Below are 27,686 nucleotides of genomic sequence, written 5' to 3'. Positions count from 1 at the left end.
TCATCTAGTCCAGCCTTTCGCATGATGAATTCTGCATATAAGTTAAATAAGCAGGGAGACAATATACAACCTTGTCGTACTCCTTTCCCAATTTTGAACCACTCAGTTGTTCCATATCCAGTTCTAACTGTAGCTTCTCCCCTGCAACATATACAGTAGCAATTCATATTCAGTTCTAAGTCTGAGCTCTGGGGATGCTATGAATCTTCATGATTTCCACTTCCAGTGCAAAGGCAGCCAGCATGCACTACCCGATGCATACAAAAGCACCAGGTGTGAAAATATAATTGTCAGCTCTATGGGGATGGAATATGCAGTGAATGCTTAAAAACATACAGTTAGGTCAATAATTGATAATATATATGTGGTGTGCAATACTGATTTTGTGTAGATATGCATTATGGTGCCTCTGTGCATTTGAATGTGGAATGTGATGTGCACCTAAGCCATTGTGGAGAATTATCACGTAATTTCTTTTTAAGGATGAGAGTGCCACACGAGCATTTATGTTAATATAAATGAGCTCTCATTGCTCTGTCCCAGCTTCTGCCAACCTAGCAGTTCGAAAGCACACCAGTGCAAGTAGATAAATAGGTACTGTTGCAGCGGGAAGGTGAACAGCATTTCTGTGTTCTCTGGTTTCGGTCAAAGTGTTCCGTTGCACCAAAAGCAGTTTAGTCCTACTGGCCACATGGCCTGGAAAGCTGTCTGTGGACAAATCTTGGCTCCCTCAGCCTGAAGCAAGATGAGTGCCGCACCCCATAGCTGCCTTTGACTGGACTTAACCAGTGGTCTTTTACCTTTACCTTTTAATACAGGTATATGAGTTTAAAAATCTACCTTTCTCTGAAATTGTCTCTGTTCCCAGTGTTGATGTGTTTTGAGATCATGCATTATCTGATGAGGTGCTAGCCTTGAGATCATAGCTGCCAAGTTTTCCCTTTTCTCGCGAGGAAGCCTATTCAGCATAAGGGAAAATCCCTTTAAAAAAGGGATAAGTTGGCAGCTATGCTTGAGATTCATTCTCATAGAAACCTCTCCTCATTTTGGGAATAACAGAACAGGATAATCCTAAACTAAGCAAATGGAAAAAGTGGAACACTCTTAAAATCACACATGAATGCTAATTCCATGAAAACTGTTTTGGTGCTTAGATTGCTTTGTAGTGGATTAGAAGCAATGGAAACCTTTCTCTTCCTTGCTTTCACTATTTGGTGCTGATTCTATCTGCTAGGGAAGATTCTGCGATCCAAGAGATTCTCTGCAGCTGTGACAGTTGGGTGACTTGCATTCCCCAGGAATGTAGCTGTTGTGGAGGGAGTCTTCCCCAGAATTCCAACAAAGAAACCCACATGTCCACTTATTCAGTTAAGGCTGCCAAGCATCTTATGCCAGTGTGCGAAAGGGAAATAAAGGGGTGGATTTCACACATTCCAAACTGGAACCCTCCATTCACACATGACTAACCAGCGAGGTGTAGGTTTTCTGTGGGTGATCTGTGCTTGTGTCATACCATAATCTTGATCATGCAGGTTAATATATATCAAACAGAGATGGGAAATTTTTCAGATGTTCTTGGACTCCAGTTCCCATTGACCCCAAACAACATAGCCAATGGTCAGGGATGATGGGAACTGGAGACTAACAACACCCAGAGGGCCAGATGTTCTCCAGCCCTGATGGAAAAGTCTAATTTGTGGAGGATCTTGGATTGATGAGCTTTATGCATGTCTTCTGAGCCCATTCCAGTCCTGACATTCTCTTACTTCCTCTTAATCCATTAGACTTTGCCAGGCCAAGGTGTCTAACTGAGAATGGTTTCTTATAGCAACTGCTTACCATGCTTTTCCATTTCCACCCCCCCCCCAGTATTCTTATTCCTATAATTTCTTGGGCTCTGCTTTCATTGCTAACTTGGCAGCCAAGGCTGATGCAAGCTGTAATGCTGAAGATTTGTGAGATCCTCTCCAGAGATAAATGAATTTTTCAGTTCAACAAAACAAAGTCTGTAATTCAAGTTCAACAGTATTTCTTTCCCAAGGGTGATTTTAGCCATGGATTAATTGTTTCTGTTTTTGTAAACAGTCAACAGAAGTCAAAGGGATCTGCTTGTGCCAGTGGGAGGTGAATTTTCTAAACTAAGCCTTTGATGAGAAAGATAAATGTTACATTGGTTATTTATTTATTTATTTGTTGCTACTTCTACATCAAAGCTTTTACCAGCAAGCAAGATGGTGATATAGTTAAACTAAAATTTAAAAACCCAGTGTTTGTAATCCAGAGCACAATTTTCAGTATTAAAGAAAAAAAGAACATAGAAAATTCAAAAGTGATTTACAATAGTCACACATAAAACCACACAGTAAAAAAAAAAAAAAAAACATTGGGTGGGGGCAGAGATCAGATTACTGTTATGGAAAGAGTAGAATAGGTTTTAGGAGACACTCAAAGGTTGCAACCAGGGCTGACCAAAGACATTTTGCTGCCTGAGGCAAACCATAAAATGGTGCTCCTCTTTGTTGAGTATTCACTGTTGAGTGAATACCATGGAATACCAGGCTCAGGGACTAAATGCAGTCCTCCAGGTCTCTCTGTCTGGGATCAGGCTACCCCTCTCCTGTTTTGCACCCTCCTGGAGTGTTTTTGACTGACTGAAATGTGTATTTGTATGGAGAGAATGTACTGGGGATGGTGGAAGAGAACTTATCTCACCCCCTTCCTTATTCCCTCTACACGCCTGCCCCCACCAAAGCCTCCTCTTTCCATTCCACCAAGCAACTTCTCCCTTGCCTTTGAGTCATGGCTAACTGGAGACGGAAGCCGCTCTCTTGCAAAGCTGAGAGGCTGCCTGTCAGGAGGCAGCTAGACATGTAGCATGCTACGTGAGCGAGATTCTGTGGGTTAGTGGTTTGATAGTGGCAACGGAGAAGGAAAAAATGGGGAGAGGCGGGAAAGAGATGTCTCCTCTTGCCTGGTGCAGTTTCTTCATATTTGCACATCCATTCAGTTAAGTGCTCATTTTCCCAGTTCCCAGAATGCACTCCTACAAGAGGCAGGAATGGCCATCAAGGTGGGTGGCTTAAAAAAGAGAGAGGATTGGAAAAATTCAGGGAAGGCTACCAAGGCCTGCTAACATTGATGGCAATGTTCTATCTCTGCTGGAAATTACAGGAAGGGAGAGTGTTGTTGTGTCTGGGTTCTGCTTGCTGGTTTCCCACAAGCATCTGGTTGGCCACTGTGAGAACAGGATGCTGGACTAGAAGGACATTTGCGTGTGGAGACCTTTTAACCAGCCCGAGGAATAAATTCAGACAGGACTCAAATATTTGGTTTGGTTTTGGGCAGAATTTAGGCCACAACATTATTGATTACAAATGAAGTGAGTGGTTGCATAGGCTCTGGTTCGACTAGCTAGCTAGGCAGCGTTGACTCTGGGCACCAAACATAGGTCAGTGGGACAGTGGCAAGCAGGGGGACAGTGGCAAGCAGGGGGGTCTGCTAGGCCTCCACCCAGATAAGCCCTGGACTCAGGCTCAGGGCACAACCCTGCACGGGGAGACCAACCATGGGTCTGTGGATTCCTTCTTAAAGGAATACCCAACGCTTAGGGATGGCTAGGCATCCCGCCACCCCTATCCACCTGAACACGAGCCTATCCGCAACCTTACAAGTTGTGACAATTTGCTACACGGCAGGCAAAACCCAAATGGCACCAGCCAATCAGCCAAGTGGGAGAAGTTCCTGCAGTGCCCCTGTCCCAAAGACAGGTGACACACGACGGCATAGCAAGGTCAAGCACAAGCCTTAAATATAGGGAGAGGTGGGTGGGTGTTCCGATGCCCTGAGCCCCAAAGAGGAAGCTCAGGGACACGTGCATCAGCTTAAGTAGTGTCCCTTCGATCGCTTTGACTGGCGTCCCGTTAGCCCAATTGCTCCCAAGATCGAGGGGCCTCCAATAGGGTGTTGTGGTCGCTCCAATGTTCTCACCCACAACACTGGGCCTGATTGCCAGGTCCCACTGCAACACATGCCCTCTTGTTAGGGAGGACCCGATTTGCCTGATTCAGCAGGCGCCTATGTTTTCTTTTAGGACTAGATCAAAGTTTGGCTACTATATGCCCTCTCCACTTAATCATAATCATAAATGTTCTACTTCTTACAAGTCATTTCATTTCTATACCATTTTATATATTTAAGAGAGATCTCAAAGCGGTTTACAACACAGTAAAACATCAAATAAAACAATCCCAGCATAAAACATTACTGAAGAAAGTAAAATGTAAAGCGTACATTCAAAGCAACATAATTAAGATCGTTATTTCAGTTTCCTATTAAAGATTTCAAAATAAAACATTACAAAGGAGATCAACTACAGAGAGCACATTTAGTGCAGCCAAGTTAACAAAAAAAAACCCAACACGTTTTAATAGTTCTAAAGAAAACATTACTAAATGAAGTCAAATATAAAATGCACATTTAAACAGCATAATTAGGAAGAGAATAAAATATTATCATATCTGCGGCTGTTGCTGCCAGTCCTACCAGTTCACGGCTGGCGGCAGCTGAGAAAGCTCCGGCTCGATCACCTGAGTCTGCACTAAGAGACAACCTTTGTCGCTAGAGTCAGTCGTTCTGCCCTCCTAGGCCAGGTGGGAAAAGGCTTGCACAGGACTGACAGCCAAGATTGTCTCCATGGAATGCATTCACCCACTGTATTCTTAAAGTTAAGCTGAAAAGCAAGATAAAATATAAATATTCTAATAAATCCATGTTTAACACTGAACAATAGATTTAAATCTTTATTATTCTGCTGCGCTGGCACCTAATGGTAAAGTTTATATTGAGTTTCAAAGAAGCTGAAATCTTCCAAGGAGGTCCACTTTAATCTAGTAACGCACAGGGCACTGCAAGAATTGTTTTAAATGAGACTAGGCAGCTAATTAAAGATGTTTTAGTTGATTAACCTTCTGCCATTTAACTGATTAATTGATTAATCAATGAAAATGTTATTTAATTAGTCTACTTATCAAATGCAAAGGGTTTTGTGCCTGCCCATGTACATTTACGTGAAAGTAAGTCTTGCTGAATGCAGCTTGCAACTCCAGTTCTGCTTAGAGGAACTGCTTGGCTTTAACATAGCAAACTCCGTTCTTGCCACTTCCTCCGCTTGCCAAACCGCAAGCGAAGAGGAAACTGCTTGGATCAGAGATCACAGAATCATAGAACTGTAGAGTTGGAAAGAGACCATGAGGATCATCTAGTCCAACCCGCTGCAATGCAGGAATCTTTTTGATGAGGTCTTAGATTGCAAAGTGGGCAGCAGCGGGGATCATCTTCTTCTTTCTTCTTTGGCGATCACTCGTAGCCGAGTAAGATTGTCTTCCATAAACACGATTTTAACAATGGGTCCGTAAGTGACTGTGGAGGCCAATTCTGGACCCACATGTCCTTCCGCAGTGGGGACATTGGTTGCCAGGCGGGAGCTGATCACAGTGTGGATTTGCCAAGCGTGCCTTCCTCTTGGCACGTTTCTCCCTTGCGTCCTGAGATCGAGTTTCTTCAATGCCCATGACACCTTTCGTAAAGGCTGTTCTCCAACTGGAGCGCTCGCAGGCCAGTGTTTCCCAGTTGTCAGTGTTTATACTACATTTTTAAAGATTTGCCTTGAGACAGTCTTTGAACCTCTTTTGTTGATGACCAGTCCAACGAAACTGATGTTGAAGAATCATTGCTTCGACACTGGTGATCTTTGCTTCTTCCAGTACACTGATATTAGTTCGCCTGTCTTCCCAAGTGATGTGTAAAAAAAAAAAAAAAAGTGGGCGGCAGCAGGGATAGCAAAAGACCAGCCTTGTAATCAAGTATTTCCTGCTCAAAGTGGGGGATTTGGTAGGTAGGCAGGCTGGCCCATCTCACAATCAGCTGAGCAAATACAACAGCACAATATGTTGCTCTTTTGATGGCTTCTCTGTGTTCTGTTGTCACCAGTCTTTCTTGTGGCACAAGAGAAACTAATCTAACAGGCTCCATACCATGGGAAGTATATAATTTAACCGACGGGAATAGAAGGTTCATGGACAAATAGCAGGTTTAAGTGTAGGGGTCCCCCCCCCAATTGCACAATAATTACAAAGGGGCAGTCACTGAAACTGTTCTGTTGGAAGCTAGGCAGGCATTTAGCTAAGCACTATGGGAATTCTCTTGTGAGTACAGATTTGATTCAGTTCATATGTGAAGGCAAACTTACTGCCCAAAACAATATCGGGGTAAAATCAATGCCATACTTTGAATTCGCTCTTCTCTGAATTTGGAAATGCAGCACTCTAGCCAAGCAATGTCTACATAAATACATATGCATTAAAATCCATAAATTAGTGACAATAACATACAAAATGTGTTATTTTAGACAAAATTAATTTGCAAAAAATGTGCATATGAAGCAAAACTGCATACCAACAAATGTATATTAGGAAAAATTCACATTGAAATGCTGAATTTTCATTAGGTTTTTTTTTAAAAAAAATATAATCACAAACTTATTTGAAAATGTGGAGAACTGAATTTAAGATTGGAAAAAATGAGCAACTGAAAGAAATGAAAATGGACAGATTTGCCCATCCTTAGTTGTGAGCGAGACTGTTTATGGGTTTGAAAATTACTTTGTCACTATTCCACAGAATTCACATTTCTGGTTTTTCTGGTTAAGATAACAGATTCCCTGTGCACTTAATTTTGTGGCCATCAGCTGCAGTCTTGGGCTAATTTTAGGGCTTACTGTTACAGCTATGCAGCCATGGGCTGAGAGGAAGGTTAGAATCAGACTGTGTGAATAGGCTGCAAGCCTCAGACACAGGCATCCCCAAACTCGGCCCTCCAGATGTTGTTGGACTACAACTCCCATCATCCCTAGCTAACAGGACCAGTGGTCAGGGATGATGGGAATTGTAGTCCCAAAACATCTGGAGGGCCGAGTTTGGGGATGCCTGCTCAAACACATGCCTGGGGCTTGGCAACAAAATTGCAGTTTTTTCCCAATATTCAATATCCCTCCCCTTTAGAACCCCAAACAGGCCACCCGGAATTATTGTAACTGAGAACCACAGGAAATGCACCCACATGGGCACTAGATGTGCCTGGAATGTTAGAAATAATCACATAAACGCCACAAAAGCAAAGAAAGAAAACCAGGAGAGAAGCCTTCAATGCAAGCAGGGATCAAAGGCGTCTGTTCTTTGTATGAATCTACAGGGGTTCATTCACTACACTTCAAGTCTTTTATGGGCTGCTCAAAAGATATCGATTATATACAAATGTGGGCACTGAGCAGAACGAATGATTTGCTGTAGTGAGAAATTAATTGAACAAGCCCATTTCAGACGATGGGATTAAGCTCTCAGCAGCAGCCTATTACCAACACCACCAGAACTACCCAGCCGCAATTAAGTTGTGGCGCCTGCCACTCCATCGCATGTTCTGTCACACTTTAATCCAGCAATTAAGGGTTTTCTTGGCCATAGCTTGGTGCGAGTGGTGCATTCCAGTACCAAAATTGTCCTATAAAGACATTCAGAAATGGAATGGACAGGGGATTTTATTTCAAAGATGTCAAAGCAGTATTGCTATGGCCATGACAGCAGCACATTTAATTTTGGAAAGGGTTGGGAAAGTTTTTTTTTTTTAAAGAAAAAGTATCATAAAATGCCAAGATATAAATCAGTGGGATGACCACACAAAGATTATTGTATACAGTATTGGCCCCTTAAAAGGGGGGGGGGATAGAAATGAATTGGAAAAATGACAAAATGAGCTTGGGAATAGGGGAAAAGTATTGGGGGCATTTTAGTTTAGAAAACAATGACTAATATAGTTTTCTAGATGCATGAACATTGTAGAGAGAAAGACTCCCCTCCCTCTTTCATAATACCTGGCCCATAGGACACTCAATTAATTCAGGCACTTTTTCACACAGTGAAGAATTAATGACATATGGAATTAATGACGTGTGGAATTCACTGCAGTAGGATTTGGTGAGAACTACTAGCTTAGCCCATTGGGATGAGAGAAATTCAAAGGACCCATCAAAGACTCTTGTGTGCTTTCAGTATGAAGCTAGATGAGACTGGCCTGGTAGTCACATGAAATAAAGGTGATTGACAGTGACAGTCAGATGAAACCTCCATGTACAGAGGCAGTCTACCTCTGAAGAAAATATACATTAGATAATGACTAGCACTTCCATACATTGCTTGTGAGTAGTGGCTCTTGCTGGAAATGGAATGCTAGACTACGTAGAATTTGGTGTGATCCAACAAGATAATTCTTATGTGAACAAAACAAAAGGGTGGGGGAGAAGTATATCTCAGATGTTGGAAAAAGGATTAAGGGGTTGGTAATTTGATGATGATCCCTGTTTTCCTCCTCCCCTTTCTTTCTTTCTTTCTTTCTTTCTTTCTTTCTTTCCCACAAAGCGAAGACACCTGAGTCTGTTGGCAAGTATATCATTTTGAGTTTGCTGTAGTTTCCTTAGGAGCTCTGCCCTGCAAGGTATCTGAATGCTGACCTGCAGGGATGGCAGGAGGGGCCTGCCTCACCAGCCTGTTACTTGCCAGGAACATGCTGGTGAAGTAGCACACAGCTGGATTGAACCCTCCTCTCATTAGCTGATGAACCCTCAATCCTGCTGGATGCAGGAGATTGCTTTACCAGGGTGCTCCCCTGCTCCCCATCTATCAGCTAATGTCACCCAGTGACATCAGTTGAAAGACTAGTGGGCATGTTTTGGCAGAAATGGCCTTGTGTGTCAACTTGGACCCCCTGGCAAACCAAGATTGGCCCATGGATGGGAAGTTTCCCACCCGTGTGCTGTAAGAAATTACTGATTTTAGCCAGGAGCATTTTACGCTGATGGAAATATGTTGACAGTGGAGGTTCTGTTGAAATAAACTATTGTATTTGAAAACTTTTTACATTAAAAAAGTGGCTTAGCAAGTGTTCTTCTACATTTTACAGTAAGCTGAAACGTGTAGGGCTAACATAATAATAAGCATTTATCGTTTACAGCATCTCTATTCTTGCTACTCTTCCTGTAATTGTTTTTACATGCAAACATAACCTGCTAAGTCAAAAATCCAAGTTCCTCCTGCATGTGAGAAATGGCCCTGAGCTGTTAGGTATACTATACAAATTTTGTAAGAGTTTTGATTATTATATATAGGTATCAATGTAGATGAGCACTAAGGATCCCTGGCGCGAGTGATTCTGTGCACATGGCAGCTCTTGGTCTGATTCTTTGCTCTTAATATTCACCTCCATTGGCACTTCTTATTTCATTTTATTTTTCTTTAGCAAATTGACTTTATTTGTCAATTGATTTCACTACCCATTACACTTTAGTTTGCTTTTATTTCCCAAGAGCCATTAGCTTGTGGCATTAAAACCCAGGGAGCGTGGGTAAAGCAGAGGAACAAAATAAGTTAGAGGAGCTGGATTTGTTTTGCCTAAGGGTTGTGTCAAGAGTTATGGCTCTGGGATGGTGAGGTAATACAGTGCCTCTTTGGATAAATAGGTCTTATCTCCCACAATATGTCACTTGAGTTCCCTGGTGATTTATAAAGCCGGCAACGGTATTATGTTACCGAAGGAACAAATATCAATCACATACAGCATGCAGTTAAAGCAACAGCGCTCATTCAGATTTGTTTTCTTGCATCCACACAGCAGTGTATATTCTTGTCGTAGTGTTCATTCATAGAGTACGCCAGTGTTTCTTTTGTTATGATCTATTAAGCACAATTGCAAGACATTGCTAGAAGAAATGGTGGTGTCTTGAAATTCCGAAAAGAAAAGGATGGGCTAAAATTAATGAAAGGGATATTTCCTTATTCTGTGAATGTAGGTTCTACCCCGGAGAAATAACATTCACACAACGGAAATGCAGCTATGACATTCTAATGCATGTTTGAGTGAAAGTACTGATAAATCACTGGAGTGAATAAATTTTAGACCCCTGTGCAAGTCCACATTAATTATGAGTTCTTGTCCCACTGCCCTTTTGTAACCAACTTGTTGCTTTAGTTGATACTATCCTGTCAAAACTCCAACATTTTAGGGTTAATGTAGAGTAAGCCGAGGCATCACTGGGGCCAGACTTAAGAGGTGCACATTCAGGGCCCCACACAGCACCCAGGCAGCCAAGCAGGGGCTGCAGCTTTCCTTTAAATATGAGGTGACAAAGGGTTGTGCTGCCTTGTCCACCACTGCCACTTCTCCTCATTTTCTCACCCACCATGCTTCCTTCACAATCAATTTTTTTTAAAAATAATTTTTATTAGTTTTACAGGTTACAGAAAGAAAAAATATAAGAAAGATACTTACATAAACAAATTTTCCATCTTCTTTCCACCCCCCTCCCATGGGGGAGAATCCCATGCAGACGAACAATCAATTTTAACTCATTTTAAAATGTGATTTTCTAGCTGCCTTTGCCAAAATGGCATAATTCCAAGCACAATTCGAAGTGACCTTTAACGCCCTAAACGGCCTCAGCCCAGTACATCTGAAGGAGCATCTCCATCCCCATCGTTCAGCCCGGACACTGAGGACCTCCTCCAAGGGTCTTCTGCTGGTTCTGTCACTGCGAGAAGTGAAGTGACAGGGAACCAGGCAGAGGGCCTTCTCGGTAGTGGCGCCCACCCTGTGGAACGCCCTCCCATCAGATGTCAAGGAAATAAACAACTATCTGACTTTTAGAAGATATCTGAAGGCAGCCCTCTTTAGGGAAGTTCTTAATGTTTGATGTTTTATCATGTTTTTAATATTCTGTTGGGAGCCGCCCAGAGTGGCTGGGGAAACCCAGCCAGATGGGTGGGGTATAAATATTATTATTATTATTATTATTATTATTATTATTATTACTACTACTACTACTACAGTGCAGGCAGTTTTCTGGGCCACCTTACCCAGAATGCCCTACTCTAAAGAAGGACTGCCTTCCTCAGAGTGAGGGGCAGTGCAGGCTTTTAAGCTCTGTTTTGTGATGTGCATCTACACATGCTCTCCCTGTACGCAATGCCTCCTCTCCAAGATGAAGAAAGTGTTGTCCCCACTGCATACTCCACAGTATAGGCAAACTCAGCTCCACAGGACTATCTGTAATGTGATGTCTACAAAGCCAGCAGACAAAGCAAGGCAGGCCAAGGGGGGACGTGATGGATGAAAGCAACCTCATACTAGCACCATGCGTCAACTCTACACTACCGTATTTTCCACAGAGCTATTGCTTAGTAGGGTATGTGTCTTATTGCAGGGCTTTTCAGGGACAGGCTGACTGGTGGAATAAAAAAAGAGAGATGAAGAACTACAGGCAAGCTTCGCACTGAAACCTTGGCCTGGTTGAAAAGAGGAGTTTATTCACTTTTGCATAGCAGGGTAGCTCCAGAAGGAGTTAGGGTCAACTGGGGCTAGTTCCCTGATCTGTGCAATGGGAAAAGAGCTGAGCATGTTTTCAATTTCTTTATCTTTACTATGACAAAAATAAAATAACTACGTGATAAGAAGTACTAGCAACAATTTTCTTGGTCAGCTCTCAAATCTTTTGCTGAAAATATTTATCTCCAAATAGGAATAAATATGCATTTCTAGCATAGATTAGTTGTTTGCCCAAAACACCTACAAGGCTTCAGCCCTAAACATACTTACCAGGGAATAAGCCCCACTGATTGTTGAGGGACTGACTTCTCTGATGAAGCATGAATAGGGTTTCGCTGCCTTTGTAGTTAACTGACAGAACAATCCAAATGCCTTTGCATTGGTCTGGGTTGTTGTTGTTGTTGTTGACACAGCTTGCAGAGTCACTTTGTTGGTGCAAAACTCCCCTTTCCATCCACCAAATATGTGGTTGGGAAGAAGTGCTGCTGGCAGGATCTCTGCCACTGGGAAAGACCCGATTCCTGGGGCTGAGGCAGGGCTAAGGCAGAACAGGATCCATTGGATCCCAAGCCAGCCCTGCTGCCATCATGGACAGCATTGGGCCCAATCCATGCCCCCCCTTGCACCTCCCGTCCTAGCTGCCATGTGTGGCAGAGGTATGGAAGCAGCAGTGGGCTTGTTGTGCTATAAAGCCCCACTGGGCTGGGCTTAAAACTCATCCCTAAACTAAAGGAATGCATTACAGTGTGAAGCTGTTTAATGGAAATAGAAAGGCTGCATCCTACCCACAGTTGAAAACAGTGGGATTTACTTCTGCATAGAGAGGCGTAGGGATCTAAGTGAAGTCCACATTGCCATAACCTGTGTAAGCAGTAGGGCATCAGTTAAATTGGGCTGCTATGCGGCAGCATAATGTTTGTGACTGAAAAGCCCCCAAACCAGGGAGCCAGCGTTGCCTTGCAATTCATTTTGGTAAACTACAAATAACTGTAGTAGAATCATGAGATTTGGGGTGATATGGTGAACCCCACCAGTTAACACTTTGCCTCTTCAGCAGGCATTTGCCAACACCATTGGAGAATGAAGTGACTGAATGGAGAGAAATGTGTAACAGAAGAAGTGGTGAGAACCTTTGCAACACAACTTGACAGCTCTGGAAAGAACCTATTACCTTAATACAGGGAAAGATGCTCATAGATGCCTGAGAGCTTGAGAGGAAGAATTTAAATTTTCTCTAGCTTTTTCTTCTCTCCTCTTTTTATAACTGTGCCTTGCATAACGTGCAGTACTGCATGATCACAAAGAGAAAGGCTTTGGGACTATGTATTTACTGTTATTTCTTTATTTAAATATGCCTATGCCTTGCCCTTAAGAGGTAATACTTTCTGGCAGTTAACAATAAAACCAATTAAAGCAATCAACATTACTTAAAACAGTAGAAGTAAAAAGACAGCATTTTAAAAGCATTTCATCAGCAGATTTAAATTCAAATCCAAATTATGTTTTCCAAAGCCTGGAGAAAGTAAAATATATTTTTTCCAGCACAAGAATGACGTACGGGTAGATAAGGGTGAAACTCCCTGAGATGAGTATTCCTTAGGAAGGGGCATTGGTACCCAAAGCATCTCTCGCTGCTTGTAACCTGCCAAAGAGCACTTTGTCCTTGCTTAGGGTGCCATAGTCTACTCCTGTACCCCCTTGGTTTTCCTTTTGAAGTGCCATGGAACTGGCAACGGAATTGGGCAAGCAAGCAGACACTCCTGAGGATCACATAACAGTGGAGGAATGTTCCCCCATCAGCCACCCCCTGTAGGCAACCTACATCAGCCACCACCATGGTTGCTCACAGAGAGAAGCTCTTTGCCCCTCTCTTCTGTGCAGAATGGAAAGGAGGGTGGGTGTCCAATCCCAGCATCAATTGGAAATTGGGCATGTTTAAGATAGTGTGTCCAATGTAGGATAGGGCAAGATACAGCTGTACCTTGGAAGTCTAATGGAATGTGCTCTGGAAGTCCGTTCGACTTCCAAAACGTTCAGAAACCCAAGCGCAGCTTCTGATTGGCTGTAGGAAGCTCCTGCAGTCAATCGGAAGCTGCGGAAGCCCCGTCGGATGTACGCCTTCCAAAAATAGTTCACAAACCAGAACACTCACTTCCGGTTTTGCAACGTTTGGAAGCCAAAAAGTTCAAGAACTAAGCTGTTTGAAAACCAAGGTACGACTGCATTGGAAATAGGAACTGAGCAGGAAGAAAGAACCTCCTCTCATACCTTATGGATTCTTGGGAAGATATTTATTGAGGGCTTTTGTGGATGCCATCATAGGCATACTAAAAGGCAACCTTGCACCTGCATATGCCACGCTGGTAATCGCTAGTTTAATGAGCGGGCTCAAGTTTCAATTGATTTAAGTCAACAAGCATAATTTCAATGGAGAGGAAGAACACACACACACACACACACACACACACACACACACACACCCTTACAAGAAGTCATGTGCCTAATAAAAGCTGTATCACCTGACAATTCTTTGATCAGGCAGTATAATTATATGAGTTCTGAGTTTGAGTACTTCTCATGATGATCCAGAATATTGCTCTGGCCAGTTTCTTCATGCTTTCAGCTTAAACCTGTTGTTGGTAACTGCTGCATAAGAGCTACAAGTAAGCGAGAAAGTTTAGATCGGAGCCAAGGGGAATCAGCATAAATCTTGCAGATGGGTATTTCCTGCTGCAATCTGCAAAACTAAACACTCTAGGCAAGCCGATTGTACTAAAAGAAAAATGAAAAACCATATCAAAATTTTATGTTCAGCAGTGCAGGATTCTGACTAAATTGTATGTTTATGATCTTGTTAAATATCGTTTCCCAGCTTACTCCATTCCCAAGGTTGTTTGAATCATTATTTCAACCCCCCTAAGAAACTCATGCATATACTTTATTTGTGTCTGCACTTTTAAATCTTTATTTTTGTATTCCCATTCCATTATCCATCTGTACCTTTGATTTAAAAAAAATATTGTGAGCAGTCCTTTTGAAAGAGGGTGGTGGTATTTTATATGCTTGTTTATATAGTACAATGGTCATGACTGGCACCCTCAGACCCACCCACCCACCTTGGCACCTGCTAGGCCCCCCTCCCTATTTTTATTATTATTTTAGAAATTGAGCATTTGCCTTTTGTGGTGGTTGGTTGTAGGGTGGTTGGTTGACGGGGAGTGGCCACTGGGACCATATAACACCCGTCTAAAGGTTCTACACTGGCTCTATATACCTGAAGGAGCATCTCCACCCCCATTGTCCAGCCTGGACACTGAGCTGCAGCTCCAAGGGCCTTCTGGCGGTTCCCTCGCTGCGAGAAGTGGGGAACCAGGATGCCCTCCTATCAGATGTCAAGGAGATAAAGAATTACACAACTTATAGAAGTCATTTGAAGGCAGCCCTATATAGGGAAGTTTTTAATGTTTGACATTTCATTATGTTTTCATATGTGTTGGAAGCCACCCAGGGTGGCTGGGGCAATAATAGTAAAGCAATAATAATAAAACTGTTGTTGTTGCTGCTGCTGCTGCATTATATTTGTTTGTTTGTTTGTTTTTGAGGGAGCTGGACTCTTTTTAGTCCATTTCATTTGTTTGCAGGGAGTACACACAGGCTTTTTGCTTGGCATTTGGGAGGTCCTGACCAATTTTTTCCCTGTAAAATAAGTATTTTGTGGTGCCCATAAAAGTTCCTTTGGACCTCCAGAGTTGCAGGTTGGTGACCCTGATCTATTTTATTAACAACAACAACAACAAATTCTTATTATTATTATTATTTAAATTTTTTATACCACCCTTCATCCAAAGATCTCAGGATGTTTCACAGCATAAAAATACAAGACTACAACACAAAAGACCTCTAATTAGTAGGTTGAATCCAAAGAAATGTGGACAGCAACAGAAGTTGACTTTCCTGCTTCCTCCTCTCCCTGGCAGCCCTAGCAGCCCATGGAAAAGGCTCCCCTCAGGTTTTGAGAACTCTCCTGAATGGGGCAGGCTGTGAGGGAAAGGGGGCTCCCCCAAAATCAGGTGAGGAACCTTTCCCTTGCTGACGTAGTCTCTTTGTGCATTAGACATACATTGTCTTGGGATGTTCAAATTGCTGTACCACATTGATAGCTCAGGCTGAGAAAAGTGACTAATGGCAAAATGATGAAATAATTCCTTGTACAGTATATAAAATTACCCCTTGAATATACAATTAATAACATTTTCCATAATGCTTGGGCAATCGGATGCTCTGTTAAATAAGAATGCTGGATACATTTATGTGTAGTTACAAAAGAAATAGACAGTGACTATGGGTAATCAAAATCTGAATTGCCATACTTTACATAATGAGACTATGTATTAAATAAGTATGGGCATCTAAAGCAGATACAGAACGACCACAGAATTCAGAAAACTGTATATTAGGTGCATAATAATTTGAAATGCTTATAGTGTTACCTTGCCTGAATATGTGTTTCTTTGACATGAAATACTGTATAGTGTGTGTGTGCGCGCGCGCGCGTGCTTGTTTATCTAATCTTCATTGAGATCCAAATTTTAAAAGTCAGTACAAGTTGTGAACTTTTTGCAATCTAAAGTCACAGCTCTGTAAGTGGACTCTGTCATTCACAAATCCCCTTTCAGCAAGAGGGCGAAAAAGCAAAACAAATAATTTCTTGTAAGAATCAGTATGGAATCTCAACCTTCTTCAAAGTACTCTAAAATGAATTCTGAATGGACAAGCACCTGCCCATTAAGCAAAACACTGACTCTGTTTCAGACTTTCATAACCCAGCATTGCATCTTAAAATAACTTGAGAAAATGCATAAGGAAAACAATTTTTTTTCCCCTCGGGGAGGCAGTGAGCACTGAGAGGCAGGAACTCATCATCCCAGTCCTTTTTATACAGAACACAAAGGGCAAAAGAAAATGGGATGAAGCTACCAGGAATGTATTTCCTTTCAGTCAAGTGATATTTAAGAGGCATAAAGTTAGTGAATGAGACTGCACAGGAGCCTTTTAAAAAAATGTTCTGGGGGTCATTCCATTAATTTGAACATGCGGCCTTTTTGTTCCTGCAAGCACTTCAGTGTAAACCACGAGATTTTCCAAAAGAAATTTGCTATGCAGAGACTGAGTATGTGTTTCTACACCAGCCAAAATAGATGGTTTATTGGTCTCTTGGGCTGTCTTATTCTTCCCGAAGAGTAAATCTGCGAAGCTCAAAACTACATCTGTGCCCATCAACATAAAGAAAAAGTATCTGTTTTATTTGTAATCCAAGGCAGCTGTTCTGTACAGATATACACGCATACACACACACACACACCAGGGCTGTTGTTGGCAGTGGGAAGTGCAATGATATTTCCCATTTTATCTCAGTAGTTTTTATGACAACCTTTCAAGACAGATCAGTATTATCCCCATTCTGCAGATGGAAATGAAGGCTGTGTGACTTCCCAGATTCCATTTAGGTTGTTTCCAAAATAAAGCTTCTTCATGCTATGGAAGCATTGCTTTTCTTCAATTAGGTGGAAGTGAGATAATTAAAATGAAGGTTCTACATAGTGCGTTATGTGGCACCAGAAATGGTCAGGAGATGGGGTGGGGGGGTGGGGCTTACCTGATTACCTGTTATCGGAGTCTCTGCAGGTTAGTGGGAGGGGTGGCAGCAGTGAGATTGGATCACTGCAAACACACTGGTTGGAGTGCCAGATGGGCTTCCCCACTGCATTTGCTCCATGTCATCCTCCTCCTCCTACCCCACACTCAAGGGCATCAGCTTGGATGGAACTACACTCCTAAAATTATAAGCAATAAGTGCCAGGAGTCAGGAACAGTCTAGCAACATCGCCCCCCCTCCCCCCAAAATACCCACACCCATTTCCCAAGCGTGTTTTTTAATGTTTGTTTTGTTTGCTTCAATACTGTACAGTGGTACCTTGGTTTACGAACTTAATCCGTTCCGGAAGTCTGTTTTTAAACCAAAACCGTTCTTAAACCGAGGCGTGCTTTCCCTAATAAGGCCTCCTGCCGCCGGTGCCTTTCCACCGTTTGGATTCCGTTCTTAGACCAAGGTAAAGTTCACAAACCAGGACACTACTTCCGGTTTTGCGGAGTTGGTAAACCAAATTGTTTGTAAACAGGACTGTTCTTAAACCGAGGTACCACTGTATATGTATAATGGACGTGAGCAATTGGGAGTGGAAATCTTTGATTGCAGAAATCAATCGCCACCAAGGAACGGAACCAAAGGTTCTGCTCCATATGTCGGATGCGTCTTGCACTCATGGAATGGCTGTTGATGTAAATTTATATACCACTTAATTTTTTAAAAATCTCATTAAAAAAATGCAGCCAAGTCCGCTTCCTGATGATGAGATATACAGGTAAATCACAACTTACGCACATTTAACTTGGGTGCATTCAGCCTTACAGGCTTGGCAAAATGTTTTTAAAAATACAAAGGGGGCAGGCACCCAAGATAAAATCCCTTTGGCAATCCCATCCACCATTGTACCCAGGGTGTTTTAACTTAATGTGATTTTGGCTTTACACACTATCCCCAGAAGGTAACCCTCATGTTAAGTTGAGAGCCACCTACGGTTGTAAACCTATCTTCAGCATTATATGTCCCGCGGTTAGCATTGAGTTTCTAGAAGTCTTGCTTCTTGCATACAGTTATTATCTTCTGCATGACGGATGGTGAAAGACCCTTGTTGTCATACACTGGAACTAATTTCACTTTTGTAACACAACCCACAACATAGCTAGCTCCAAATGGCCTGGGATGGGGTTATCTGAAGGATGACCTTTTGCAGCATGGCCTTGACTGGCAGTCGGTTCCCCAAGTAGCCCCATCGTCAGAGGTTAGGGAGAGGAAGGGCCTTCTCAGAGGTGGCATCCAAATTATGGTCCTTGACACTCCATGGCTATATTTTAGGTGATGTGCAGGATCCATCCTCTTCTCTTGGGCTTTCTACAGTGTTTCCTTTTCCTTTTTTTTTCAGGATTTATGCTGGGCTCTTTTGTTTCTATCTTAGTTGTATTGCTTTTGCTCATCTGATTTTCATTGCTTTTAAGTTGCTTCTTGCTCTATTATTATTGCTGTCTTTATTGTAAAATAAACATAAAATGGTTTGATTGGTGTTGATTGTTAGTCACCTTCAAACCCATGTCCAGCAGTGGGATATAAATATTAGAACCAATAGGCAAATAAAATTAAGTGCATTTCAGACAGCACAGGTGCATTGAAGAAAAGTATAGAAATGACTTTCTATAGTTCCAGAGTTTCAGAAGCTGAAAATCAGGCTCTCTCATGGTAAAATTAAGCTGACCTGTTCCTTTGGCTCAAGGTGAGATAGCCTGGCAATCTTTTTCTTCACTTTCCCCTCTTGTTTCCCCTCCATTCAGCTTTAAGAATGAAGGAGGATTTATATACCTTGACCCAGACACTGATATCTGGAAGACAAGGGTGCCAAGACGGATTATAATATGATTTATATCTTATTGGTGCTATTATAAGACCTTGAATTTAGTAGGATTCTATGCTGCAGTTTGATGAAATATTACTCCTCTACCATGCTACTATTCTTGCCACATAATAATGGAAGCAATATATGTTTTATTATTTTCTTCCTGTAATTATCAAGGTGAACTTAGCCTTAAATCAATGGCACATTAAAGACCAGCTTTTCTGTACGTACAATTTATATAGGTGGTGATTGTTTCTCCCCCCCCCCTTTCTCCATACTTGGTTTTGTTTTCTCTTGTTTTGCCTAGCACAGCTGATATTTGAAAATCACCTGTGATGTAAACAAAACAACCATCCTGTCTAAATCAACATATAGGAGAAAATAAACCTACTTCTATTTATTATTTGTGTTTCACATAAATGTATACTTGCATAAGTGTAGAAAACCATTTTTTTTTGTCCTATCTTCCCCCAAAATTGCAGTAGATTTTAGGTTTCTTCCACTGGAGTATCAAGGGGAGTAGGTCACTTGGATTTGATTCTTTCTCGGTTGGGATGGGGAGTTACCCAAAGGCTGGCCATGGATCAGAAAGAGCACATCATTCTAAAATCCTGGGAGCTCCCCAAAGTCAGGCCCTATATGCTGGGCTCAGGAGGTGGAATGCTAGTTGAACAGATTTCATTCCAGTGAACGTGCCCACTGATAGCTGGGTTCTACTTCTCCTGTTGGAGTGGTATGCCTCTAAAATACAAGTTGCTAGAAATTGCAGGTGTGGAGACTGCTGCTGCCCTCCAGGTCAGTTTGTGGGCATCCCGTGGACATTTAGTTGGCCATTGTGAGAGCAAGATGCTGGAATAGATGTGACTTTGGCATGATGCAGTGGACTCTTCTTAGGTTCTTAAGAGAAAAGGAAAGTTTTTTTCTGATTTCTCTGCTCCTTGCAGGTCTCACTTTTTGTCGTCTTCTATCAGCAGAAGTGGTCACTGCATCAAAGCCATCATGTGAGCACAGTGACATCACTTGGATTCCAGCCAGGGTTAACATAGCTCATTTAACTTATGTCAAAGCCTAGAGTCTTTGCAGAGTTCCACAAGCCAGGTGCTGGATTTTCTGTGGCCCTCCTGAATTTAAAAGAAAACCAACTCCTGGAATTTCAAGGGATGAGGTTATACCAAGATTTTTTTTTTTAGTGGCTAATATGGCCCATTCCTAATCATTGTATCATATAGTATAATTTTGTAGAGCATCCAGTCTTTTCAGACACTGTGATATAGATGATTGTAATGAAATACATTTTTGTTATGTTTCTTTAGATTATAGATGAAGAAGAGACACAGTTCATGAGTAATTGTCCTGTGGCTGTTACTGAGAGTACACCGAGGAGAAGGACCCGCATTCAGGTCTTTTGGACGGCGCCTTCTTTGGGCACAGGCTGTGTGATTTTGAAGTAAGTAAGTTTATGGTTTAAACCAGGGGTGTCAAACTCAAATTCATCGGGGGCCGCATCAGCAGTTTGGTCACCCTCAAAGGGCCGGTTGTATCTGTAGGACTATGTGTCCACTCTTTATTATCATAAATTATTGTCACTGCATTCAATTATTACTGTTTTTTTTGTAATAATGTAAGTAATAACTACCTCTGAAAGCAGAAACATAGTCAGAATAATGGCAAGTAGATATTCAAATGTACAATTATTGTACAATTTATTGAAAAATGATTTTTGGTAACTGCACTGGGTGGTGGAGGCTCACTAGGGTTTCATGCAGGAGCTTTGCAGAGCTACTGGTACCTGGAGATGCTGGGGTCCTTCTGCATGCAGGACAGATGTTCTGCCAGTGAGCCACCACCCTTCACCAAAGGGACTGGCTGAGGTTGACTCACTGGAGCTGCTCTCCTGGTTCCAGGGCTTAAGGGCCAGAAGTATAAAGCAGCATCCTATGTTTCTGAGGAGAGGGAGAGGGAGGGGAGGGGAGGGAGGGAGGAAGGAAGGAAGGAAGAAAAGAGGGAGTGGGAGGGAGAGAGGAAGGAAGGAAAGAGGGGAGAGAAAGAAGAGTAGGAAATAAGGAAGGGAATAAAGAAGGAAAGAAAAAGAAAGAGGGAGAGAAGACGGAAAGGGAGAAAGAAAGAAGGAAGGAAGTAGAGAGGGAAAGAAAGAATAAGAATGAGGGAGAGGAAGAAAGATGGGAAGGAAGGAAGGAAGGAAGAAAGAAAAGAGGGAGCAGGAGGGAGAGAGGAAGGAAAGAGGGGAGAGAAAGAAGAGTAGGAAAGAAGGAAGGGAATAAAGAAGGAAAGAAAAAGAAAGACGGAGAGAAGACAGAGATAAAGAAGGAAGGAAGGAGAGGGAAAGAAAGAATAAGAACGAGAGAGAGGAAGAAAGAAAGGGAAGGGGGGGTCGCCGCCTTGATTCAGCGCCAGAAAAGAGCGCGAAGGGACCCAGGGGCAAAAAGCATTTCCCGTGCAGCGTGAGGCAGCGGGTGTCCGTTTTAGCAGACGTGCGTAAAGCCTCAGAGTTGCACGTTCATGAGGCTGAGCCGCTGCTGAGCTCACGTTCATGAGGCTGAGCCGCGGCAGGAGGAGGAGGAGGTGAGGCAAGAGGAGGAGGAGGCGGCTTGTCGGGTCGGTGCCCGGCAGCACCGTACGGAGAGTCCCGAGCCTCTGGGACGCAGCAGTGCTCTGTAGCACTTTGAATCCTCCTCCTCCTCCACGCGGCGCTGCTGGGTGCTTTGTCTGTGATTCAGCAGCAGCAGCAGCAGCAGCAGCCGTTTCCAGGCGCCGAACCGTGGCAGGAGGAGGAGGAGGATTCAAAGTGCTACAGAGCACTGCTGCGTCGCAGAGGCTCGGGACTCTTCATGCGGCGCTGCTGGGCGCTGACCCGGCAAGCTGCCTCCTCCTTCTCCTGCTGTGGCTCGGGGCACTCCACGCAGCACTGCTCCGGCCGCCTTTCTACCTCCCCCAGGCCCCAGCTCTTTGTTGGTGCTTTGTCGGCACGGCGCTTCAGCAGCAAGGTCCTGCTGGCTGGGGCGCTCGGCGGGCCACATGACGAGGTCTAGCGGGCCGGATTTGGCCCCCGGGCCTTGAGTTTGACACCCGTGGTTTAAACATTTAGTTGAAACCTTACTGAATATAGCATACTTTATTAAGTCGTGGTGCTTTTTCATGTCTCATGCATATGAGTCAAGAGCATGGCAGTGTGTGCAAGTGTGTGTGTGTGTGTGTGTGTGTGTGTGTGTGTGTGTGTGTGTGTAACATCAGATTTGTCTTTTATTTCTTAAATTATGTATTTTTGGTCATTGCCACTCAAGGTAGCTGACACACCATAAAAACACAATTTTCAATGGTTATGTGAAAGGCCCTAAAACTGCTCAACTGATTTGCAGCAGGGTTTCCACAAAGTGTCATTTTAAAGGCAATGGCCTGGAGGCAATATACCGTTTCCTTTATTTTATTTATTATTTATATCCTGCCCTTCATCACTTTGATAATCCCAGGGTGGGTAACAGCAATTTTAAAAGCTATTAACAAAATTAAAACAATCTGCAATAAAAGCTCAATATAAAACAGCAGCCAACAGCTCTGATCAAAGCCTTATACCATCAAAATGCAGCAGCACATTTCAAGACCTCCACCAACAAATAACAGCAGCATCGTGTGCTTGTAGAAAGCGGCATGTGCTTTATATTCTGGACATAGACATGGGTTATCAATTGCTCTTAAGGGAGAAGACAGAAGGGCCACAATCTGTAACACCACTGGTTTGGGGGACGACGACTTAGTTTGGTCTCCGTGATGTTGGTCACCAATGCCTGAGGCAGTGCCTCTTTGCTTTCACAGTCCTCTGTATTTCCACCTGTCACAGTGGCCGGAGTGGGCTACTTCAGAGTAACGACGCTACGCAGCTCTGCATTTTATTCTTTTATTGGTGCTGCGTATTTACAGTGCTGAAGTCATTGCTATTTACACGGAGTGATGTGGTCAGTCGGTTCCAGAACCTCCGAATGGCTTTTGGCGCGTCTTTCTCCAACACAAAAGCTTTGGCAGACCCATCCTCTTTCCCCTCCTCTTTCTGCGTAATTCCGGAGTTGGGGGGATGGGTCTCCCCCCCTTATTCGCCCCTTCCTGTCCCACCTGGGACCCTGGCTCCTCTACCTTGCCTGAGCCTCGGACACGACTTCCTGCTTCCCCATTGGAATCGGAACTCTCTCTGCTTTCCCCTGTGCTCGGGGATGGGCTTGAACTCAGGAGGGGAGGGACTTCGCGATATCCCCTGTCCCTCACATCCACCCCCCTCCCAAGCTCTCCTTCACCCCTCCCCAGGTCCCCCCCAGGTGTCGGTGACGACTGGAAGCCTAAGAACTCAGTGCTTTCCGAGCCCGTTGGTGTGAACACCTCCCCCCAGTCCTGCGAGCCCCCCCCTTCCGCCTGGGAGGACGGGAATCCCAAAAAGTCCGTGGCGTCAGAGCTGGTAGGGGTAAAAATGTTCTGCCAATCTGCTCCTTCCTCTGACTGGGTGGATCTCGGTGACACCCATACCTCATCCTCTGGTTCCTCAAACTCCGCTTCCCAGCGCCATGGTGAACTGCTCTCCCGTGCTTCCTCCCCCTCCCCCTCCCTTTCCATGTGCCAGGGCTTGGGTCTATGGGGAAAGAGGGCGTGAAATTCTTCTACCAGGAATTCCTCCTGTATCTGAGTGGCTGGGACCCATTCATTCTGGGACGGTGGGGCATCCTCCCATGCCATGAGGTACTCCAGGCCCCCCACCCCCCTCCTTGAGTCCAGGATGGCCGTGGCCTCATTGAGTTGCTCCCTGCCTTCTCTCTCCCCCCCTCCCTCAGGGGTTTGTTCGCTGCCTCGGAGCCTGCTGCTTTCCCTGTACGGCGACAGCAGCGATCTATGAAACACTGGGTGCACCCTCATGTCCTCTGGCAGTGCCAGCCTGTATGCCACCGGGTTGACCTGTTGCATGACCGTGAAGGGGCCCAACCTTCTGGGCGCCAGCTTTTTGCACCTCCCTCTGATGGGAAGGCCCTCCGAGGACAACCAAACTTTGTCCCCCACCCTAATGACCTCCCCCGGTCGCCTGTGGCGATCTGCCCCCTTCTTGTACGCTTCCTTGGCTCTCTCCAAGTGTTCTCTAAGCTGCTGGTGCACCGTCTCCAGTTCCTCTGCCCAATCCTCAGCCTGTGGGCCCTCCTCCTCCTCCTCCCCCTCCCTCTCTGGGAAAGATCTGAGGTCGCGCCCGTAATTGGCCTTAAAGGGCGACACCCCTGTGGAGACGTGCACCGCATTGTTGTAGGCAAATTCTGCCAGTGGCAGGCGATCCACCCAGTCCGTTTGCCGCTGGCTGACGTAGCATCTCAGGTACTGCTGCAGAATGGCGTTGACCCTCTCCGCCTGTCCATTGGTCTGCGGGTGTCTAGCCGTCGACAAGCTGACCTCCACCTGCAGGAGGTTCATGAGCCGCCGCCAGAACCTGGAAACAAATTGGCGGCCACGATCCGAAATAACCCTTAAAGGTAATCCATGCAGTCTGAATACGTGATCCACAAACAGTTTGGCTGTCTCCTCTGCAGAGACCGCCCTGGCACACGGTATAAAGTGGCACATTTTGGACATGAGGTCCACCACCACCAACACTGCGGTCTTGCCCCTGGAAGACGGCAGATCTGTGATGAAGTCCATGGACACCACTTCCCACGGCCTGTGTGGCGTGGCTAAGGGCTCCAGCAATCCCGGTGGCGCTGCTCTGACCACCTTTGCCCGCTGGCAGGTGTCACAGCCCCGTACATAGTCTCTAACATCTTCCCGCACCCCTGGCCACCAGAAGTGTCTCATGACTAGGTGAGCGGTTTTGTCCCTCCCAAAATGACCCGCCGTTGGGTTGTCGTGCATCTGCTTGAGGACCGTACGTCTAAGCTGGGTGGTGGGCAGGTACAGTGCACCCTTGTAGAAAAGCAGCCCCCTGCGTTCTGCAAAGTCTTTTGCCTGCTCCCCCCCCCTCTCAGTTCTCTGAAGATGCGGTTGGCAAATTCATCCGCTGCCGTCAGTGCTGTGAGTTCCGCCTCGCTCACCACTGCTGCTCCGCAGGACCATGCTGACGGGGGGAAAATGTGTCTGGGTGCCGGTGGCGCCTCCTCCTCCATGTACTCTGGCTTGCGGGAGAGGGCATCCGCCCTGACATTCTGCTCCCCCGGGATGTAGTGTATGGAGAAGTTGAAGTTCGAGAAGAACTCTGCCCACCGTATCTGCCGCTGGTTGAGCACCCTGGCAGTTCTCCAGAACTCCAGGTTTTTGTGGTCTGTGCACACCTGGATGGGGTGCTTGGCGCCCACCAGGAAGTGTCTCCAGTGCTGGAACGCAGCGTGGATCGCAAGAAGTTCCCGATCAAACACCGTGTAGTTTCGCTCTGGCTGGGTCAACTTCCTGGAGAAGAAGGCACAGGGTCTCCACTCTCTGTTGGCGTCCAGTTGCAACAAAATGGCGCCCACAGCTTTATCAGAAGCATCTGTCTCCACGCGTAGGGGCGCGTCCTGAACCACGTGGAACAGGTTCTGGTCTGAGGCGAACACCCTCTTGAGGCTTTCGAACGCTGCTTGCGCCTCTGGTGTCCACCTGAACTTCTGCTTGCCTCTCAGGCAGTCAGTGATGGGAGCCGTAACGCGAGAGAAGTTCTTGATGAACTTCCTGTAGAAGTTGGCGAAGCCTAGTAGGCGTTGGGCATCTTTGCGCGTCCTGGGGCTGTGCCAGTCTAGGATGGCCTGCACCTTGTCCTTGTCCATCGCTAGGCCCTTGTCTGACAGCTTGTAGCCCAGGAAGTGTGTGGTGTGAAACTTGCACTTCTCCAGCTTCACATACAGGTGGTTCTCCTTCAGGCGCTGCAACACCTCCCTGACATCTTTCACATGCTGCACTGGGTCATCGGAATAGATAAGGATGTCATCCAGGAAGACCAAGCATTTCCTGAAGAGGAGGGACCCCAGGACGTGGTGCATGAAGGCCTGGAAGCATGCTGAGCCCCCTTGCAACCCGAAGGGCATCACCAGATATTCAAACGAGCCCAGAGGCGTGAACATCGTGGTTTTCCATTCATCGCCCTCCCGGATCCTGATCAAGTTGTACGCCCCTCTTAGGTCTAGCTTGGTGAAAATCTTGCCCCTGCGTGCCGCTGTCAACAGATCGTCCACTCTGGGCATGGGGAAAGCCACTGGCTCTGTCACTGAATTCAGCCGTCTAAAATCCACCACAAGACGGCGCTGTTGCGTGTCTTTCTTGTCCACCCAGAAGACTGGGCTGCCCCCTGCTGCCTTGCTTTCTCTGATGAACCCCCGCTTGAGGTTCTTGTCGATGAAAGCGCGCAGATCCTCCAGTTCCTGGTCTGACATGGCGTACAGCTTGGCTGGGGGTATAGTTGCCCCTGGCACCAGGTTGATCTGGCAGTCAAAAGGCCTGTGTGGGGGTAGGTGGTCGGACTCCGCTTCGCTGAAGACCTCCTGCAGGTCCCAGTATGGCTTGGGTATCGCCTCACCCCCTTTGACGTGCATGGTGGCCACCGTGGCTATCGGAGGCCCCTCCCCTGGTTGGTGCTGCATGCAATGTTCCAGGCAAAAGTCCGATCCAAAAGTGATGCATCTCTGGTGCCAACTGATGGAGGGGTCGTGGCGCGCCAGCCAGCTCATGCCCAAGACGATGGGGGGGTCTGAGATGGTGGTGACGTTGAATGCCAGTGTCTCTGAGTGCCTTCCCACCGTCATTTTCATGGGGGGGGGTTTGATGAGTGATGGCCCCTCCCAGCAGCTCTCTGCCGTCAATGGTCGCCACGTGCAGAGGAAAATCCAGCTGCAGAAGCTGGATCTGGTGCTCTTCTGCAAAGTTTCTCGAGAAGAAGTTGGCTGACGCCCCACTGTCAATTAGGGCGAGGACCGTCAGGGGATAGCCATTTGGGAGCGTGAGCGTCACTTCTAGAACCACTCCTGCTCTGGGAGGGGTGGGCTGGCTCTGCTCCTCTCTGTGCGGGTGGGTGGGCTGGGGCTGTTGTCTGCTGACTGTGCCTGGCTGCTGCCCCTTGTCTCCTGCAGCCAGGCTTTCCCGTTTCCCTGCTGTGGTGCTGCGTCGGTGGGGGAGGGCACAACCGTTCCCGCCTTTCCTTGCCACTCCCTGCGATGTGGGCAGTCTCTGACGAGATGCTGGGGGGAGTTGCAGAGAAAGCAATTCCCACCCCTTCCCTCCTTGCGTCTTGGCGCCGCTGGGGTTTGAAAAGCCCGCGCGCGCGCGCTATCAATCTGCATGGGTTCCTGGTCCTGGCTGGCCCCAGGCGTGGCTTGAAAGGGTTGTTGGGGGAGTGGCTTCTCCTGCGACCGTGGGAACCAAGCCCGCTTTGCGCGCGTTGCTTGCTTGTCGCTCCACCGGGATTCCTGTCTCACCCCCACCGCCAGAGCCGCTTTGCTCAGCTGATCCATATTACTGGGCTTTGGACCTCTCGAGAGCTCATCCTTCACCTCCTCATGCAACCCCAAGTAGAACGCCGCTTGCATTGGGGGTGACTCCAGTTCCCACCCCAATCTGTGCACCAGCATGGTGAATTTCGCCCAATACGCGCGAACTGTCATATTTCCTTGGCGTAAATTATGAAGTTCCTCCTTAGTCTGGTCCATATGACTATCGGACGAATACATCGTTTTCAAACCTTCTAGAAATAGTTTGACATTCTTCATGCAAGGATTCTTTGTTGCGATTAACGGTCTTAGCCACTCCCTG

At 45.5% G+C, this 27,686-nt stretch overlaps 1 protein-coding gene across 1 annotated transcript in view; it reads left to right on the top strand.

The window, feature by feature from the left end:
• Positions 1 to 27,686, top strand: part of SPON1 (spondin 1) — a 274,024-nt gene that overhangs the window by 33,624 nt on the left and 212,714 nt on the right. The window contains exon 3 of the mRNA XM_035118396.3: positions 20,249 to 20,382. Within this exon, the coding sequence (XP_034974287.1) occupies positions 20,249 to 20,382 (134 nt within the window). The remainder of the gene's footprint in view (positions 1 to 20,248; positions 20,383 to 27,686) is intronic.

This window comes from Zootoca vivipara, chromosome 1 (genome assembly GCF_965207765.1).
Source record: "Zootoca vivipara chromosome 1, rZooViv2.hap1.1, whole genome shotgun sequence".
Taxonomy (NCBI): domain Eukaryota; kingdom Metazoa; phylum Chordata; class Lepidosauria; order Squamata; family Lacertidae; genus Zootoca; species Zootoca vivipara.
The sequence above is the reverse complement of the archived record's forward strand: the minus strand, read 5'-3'. Positions and strand labels throughout refer to the sequence as shown.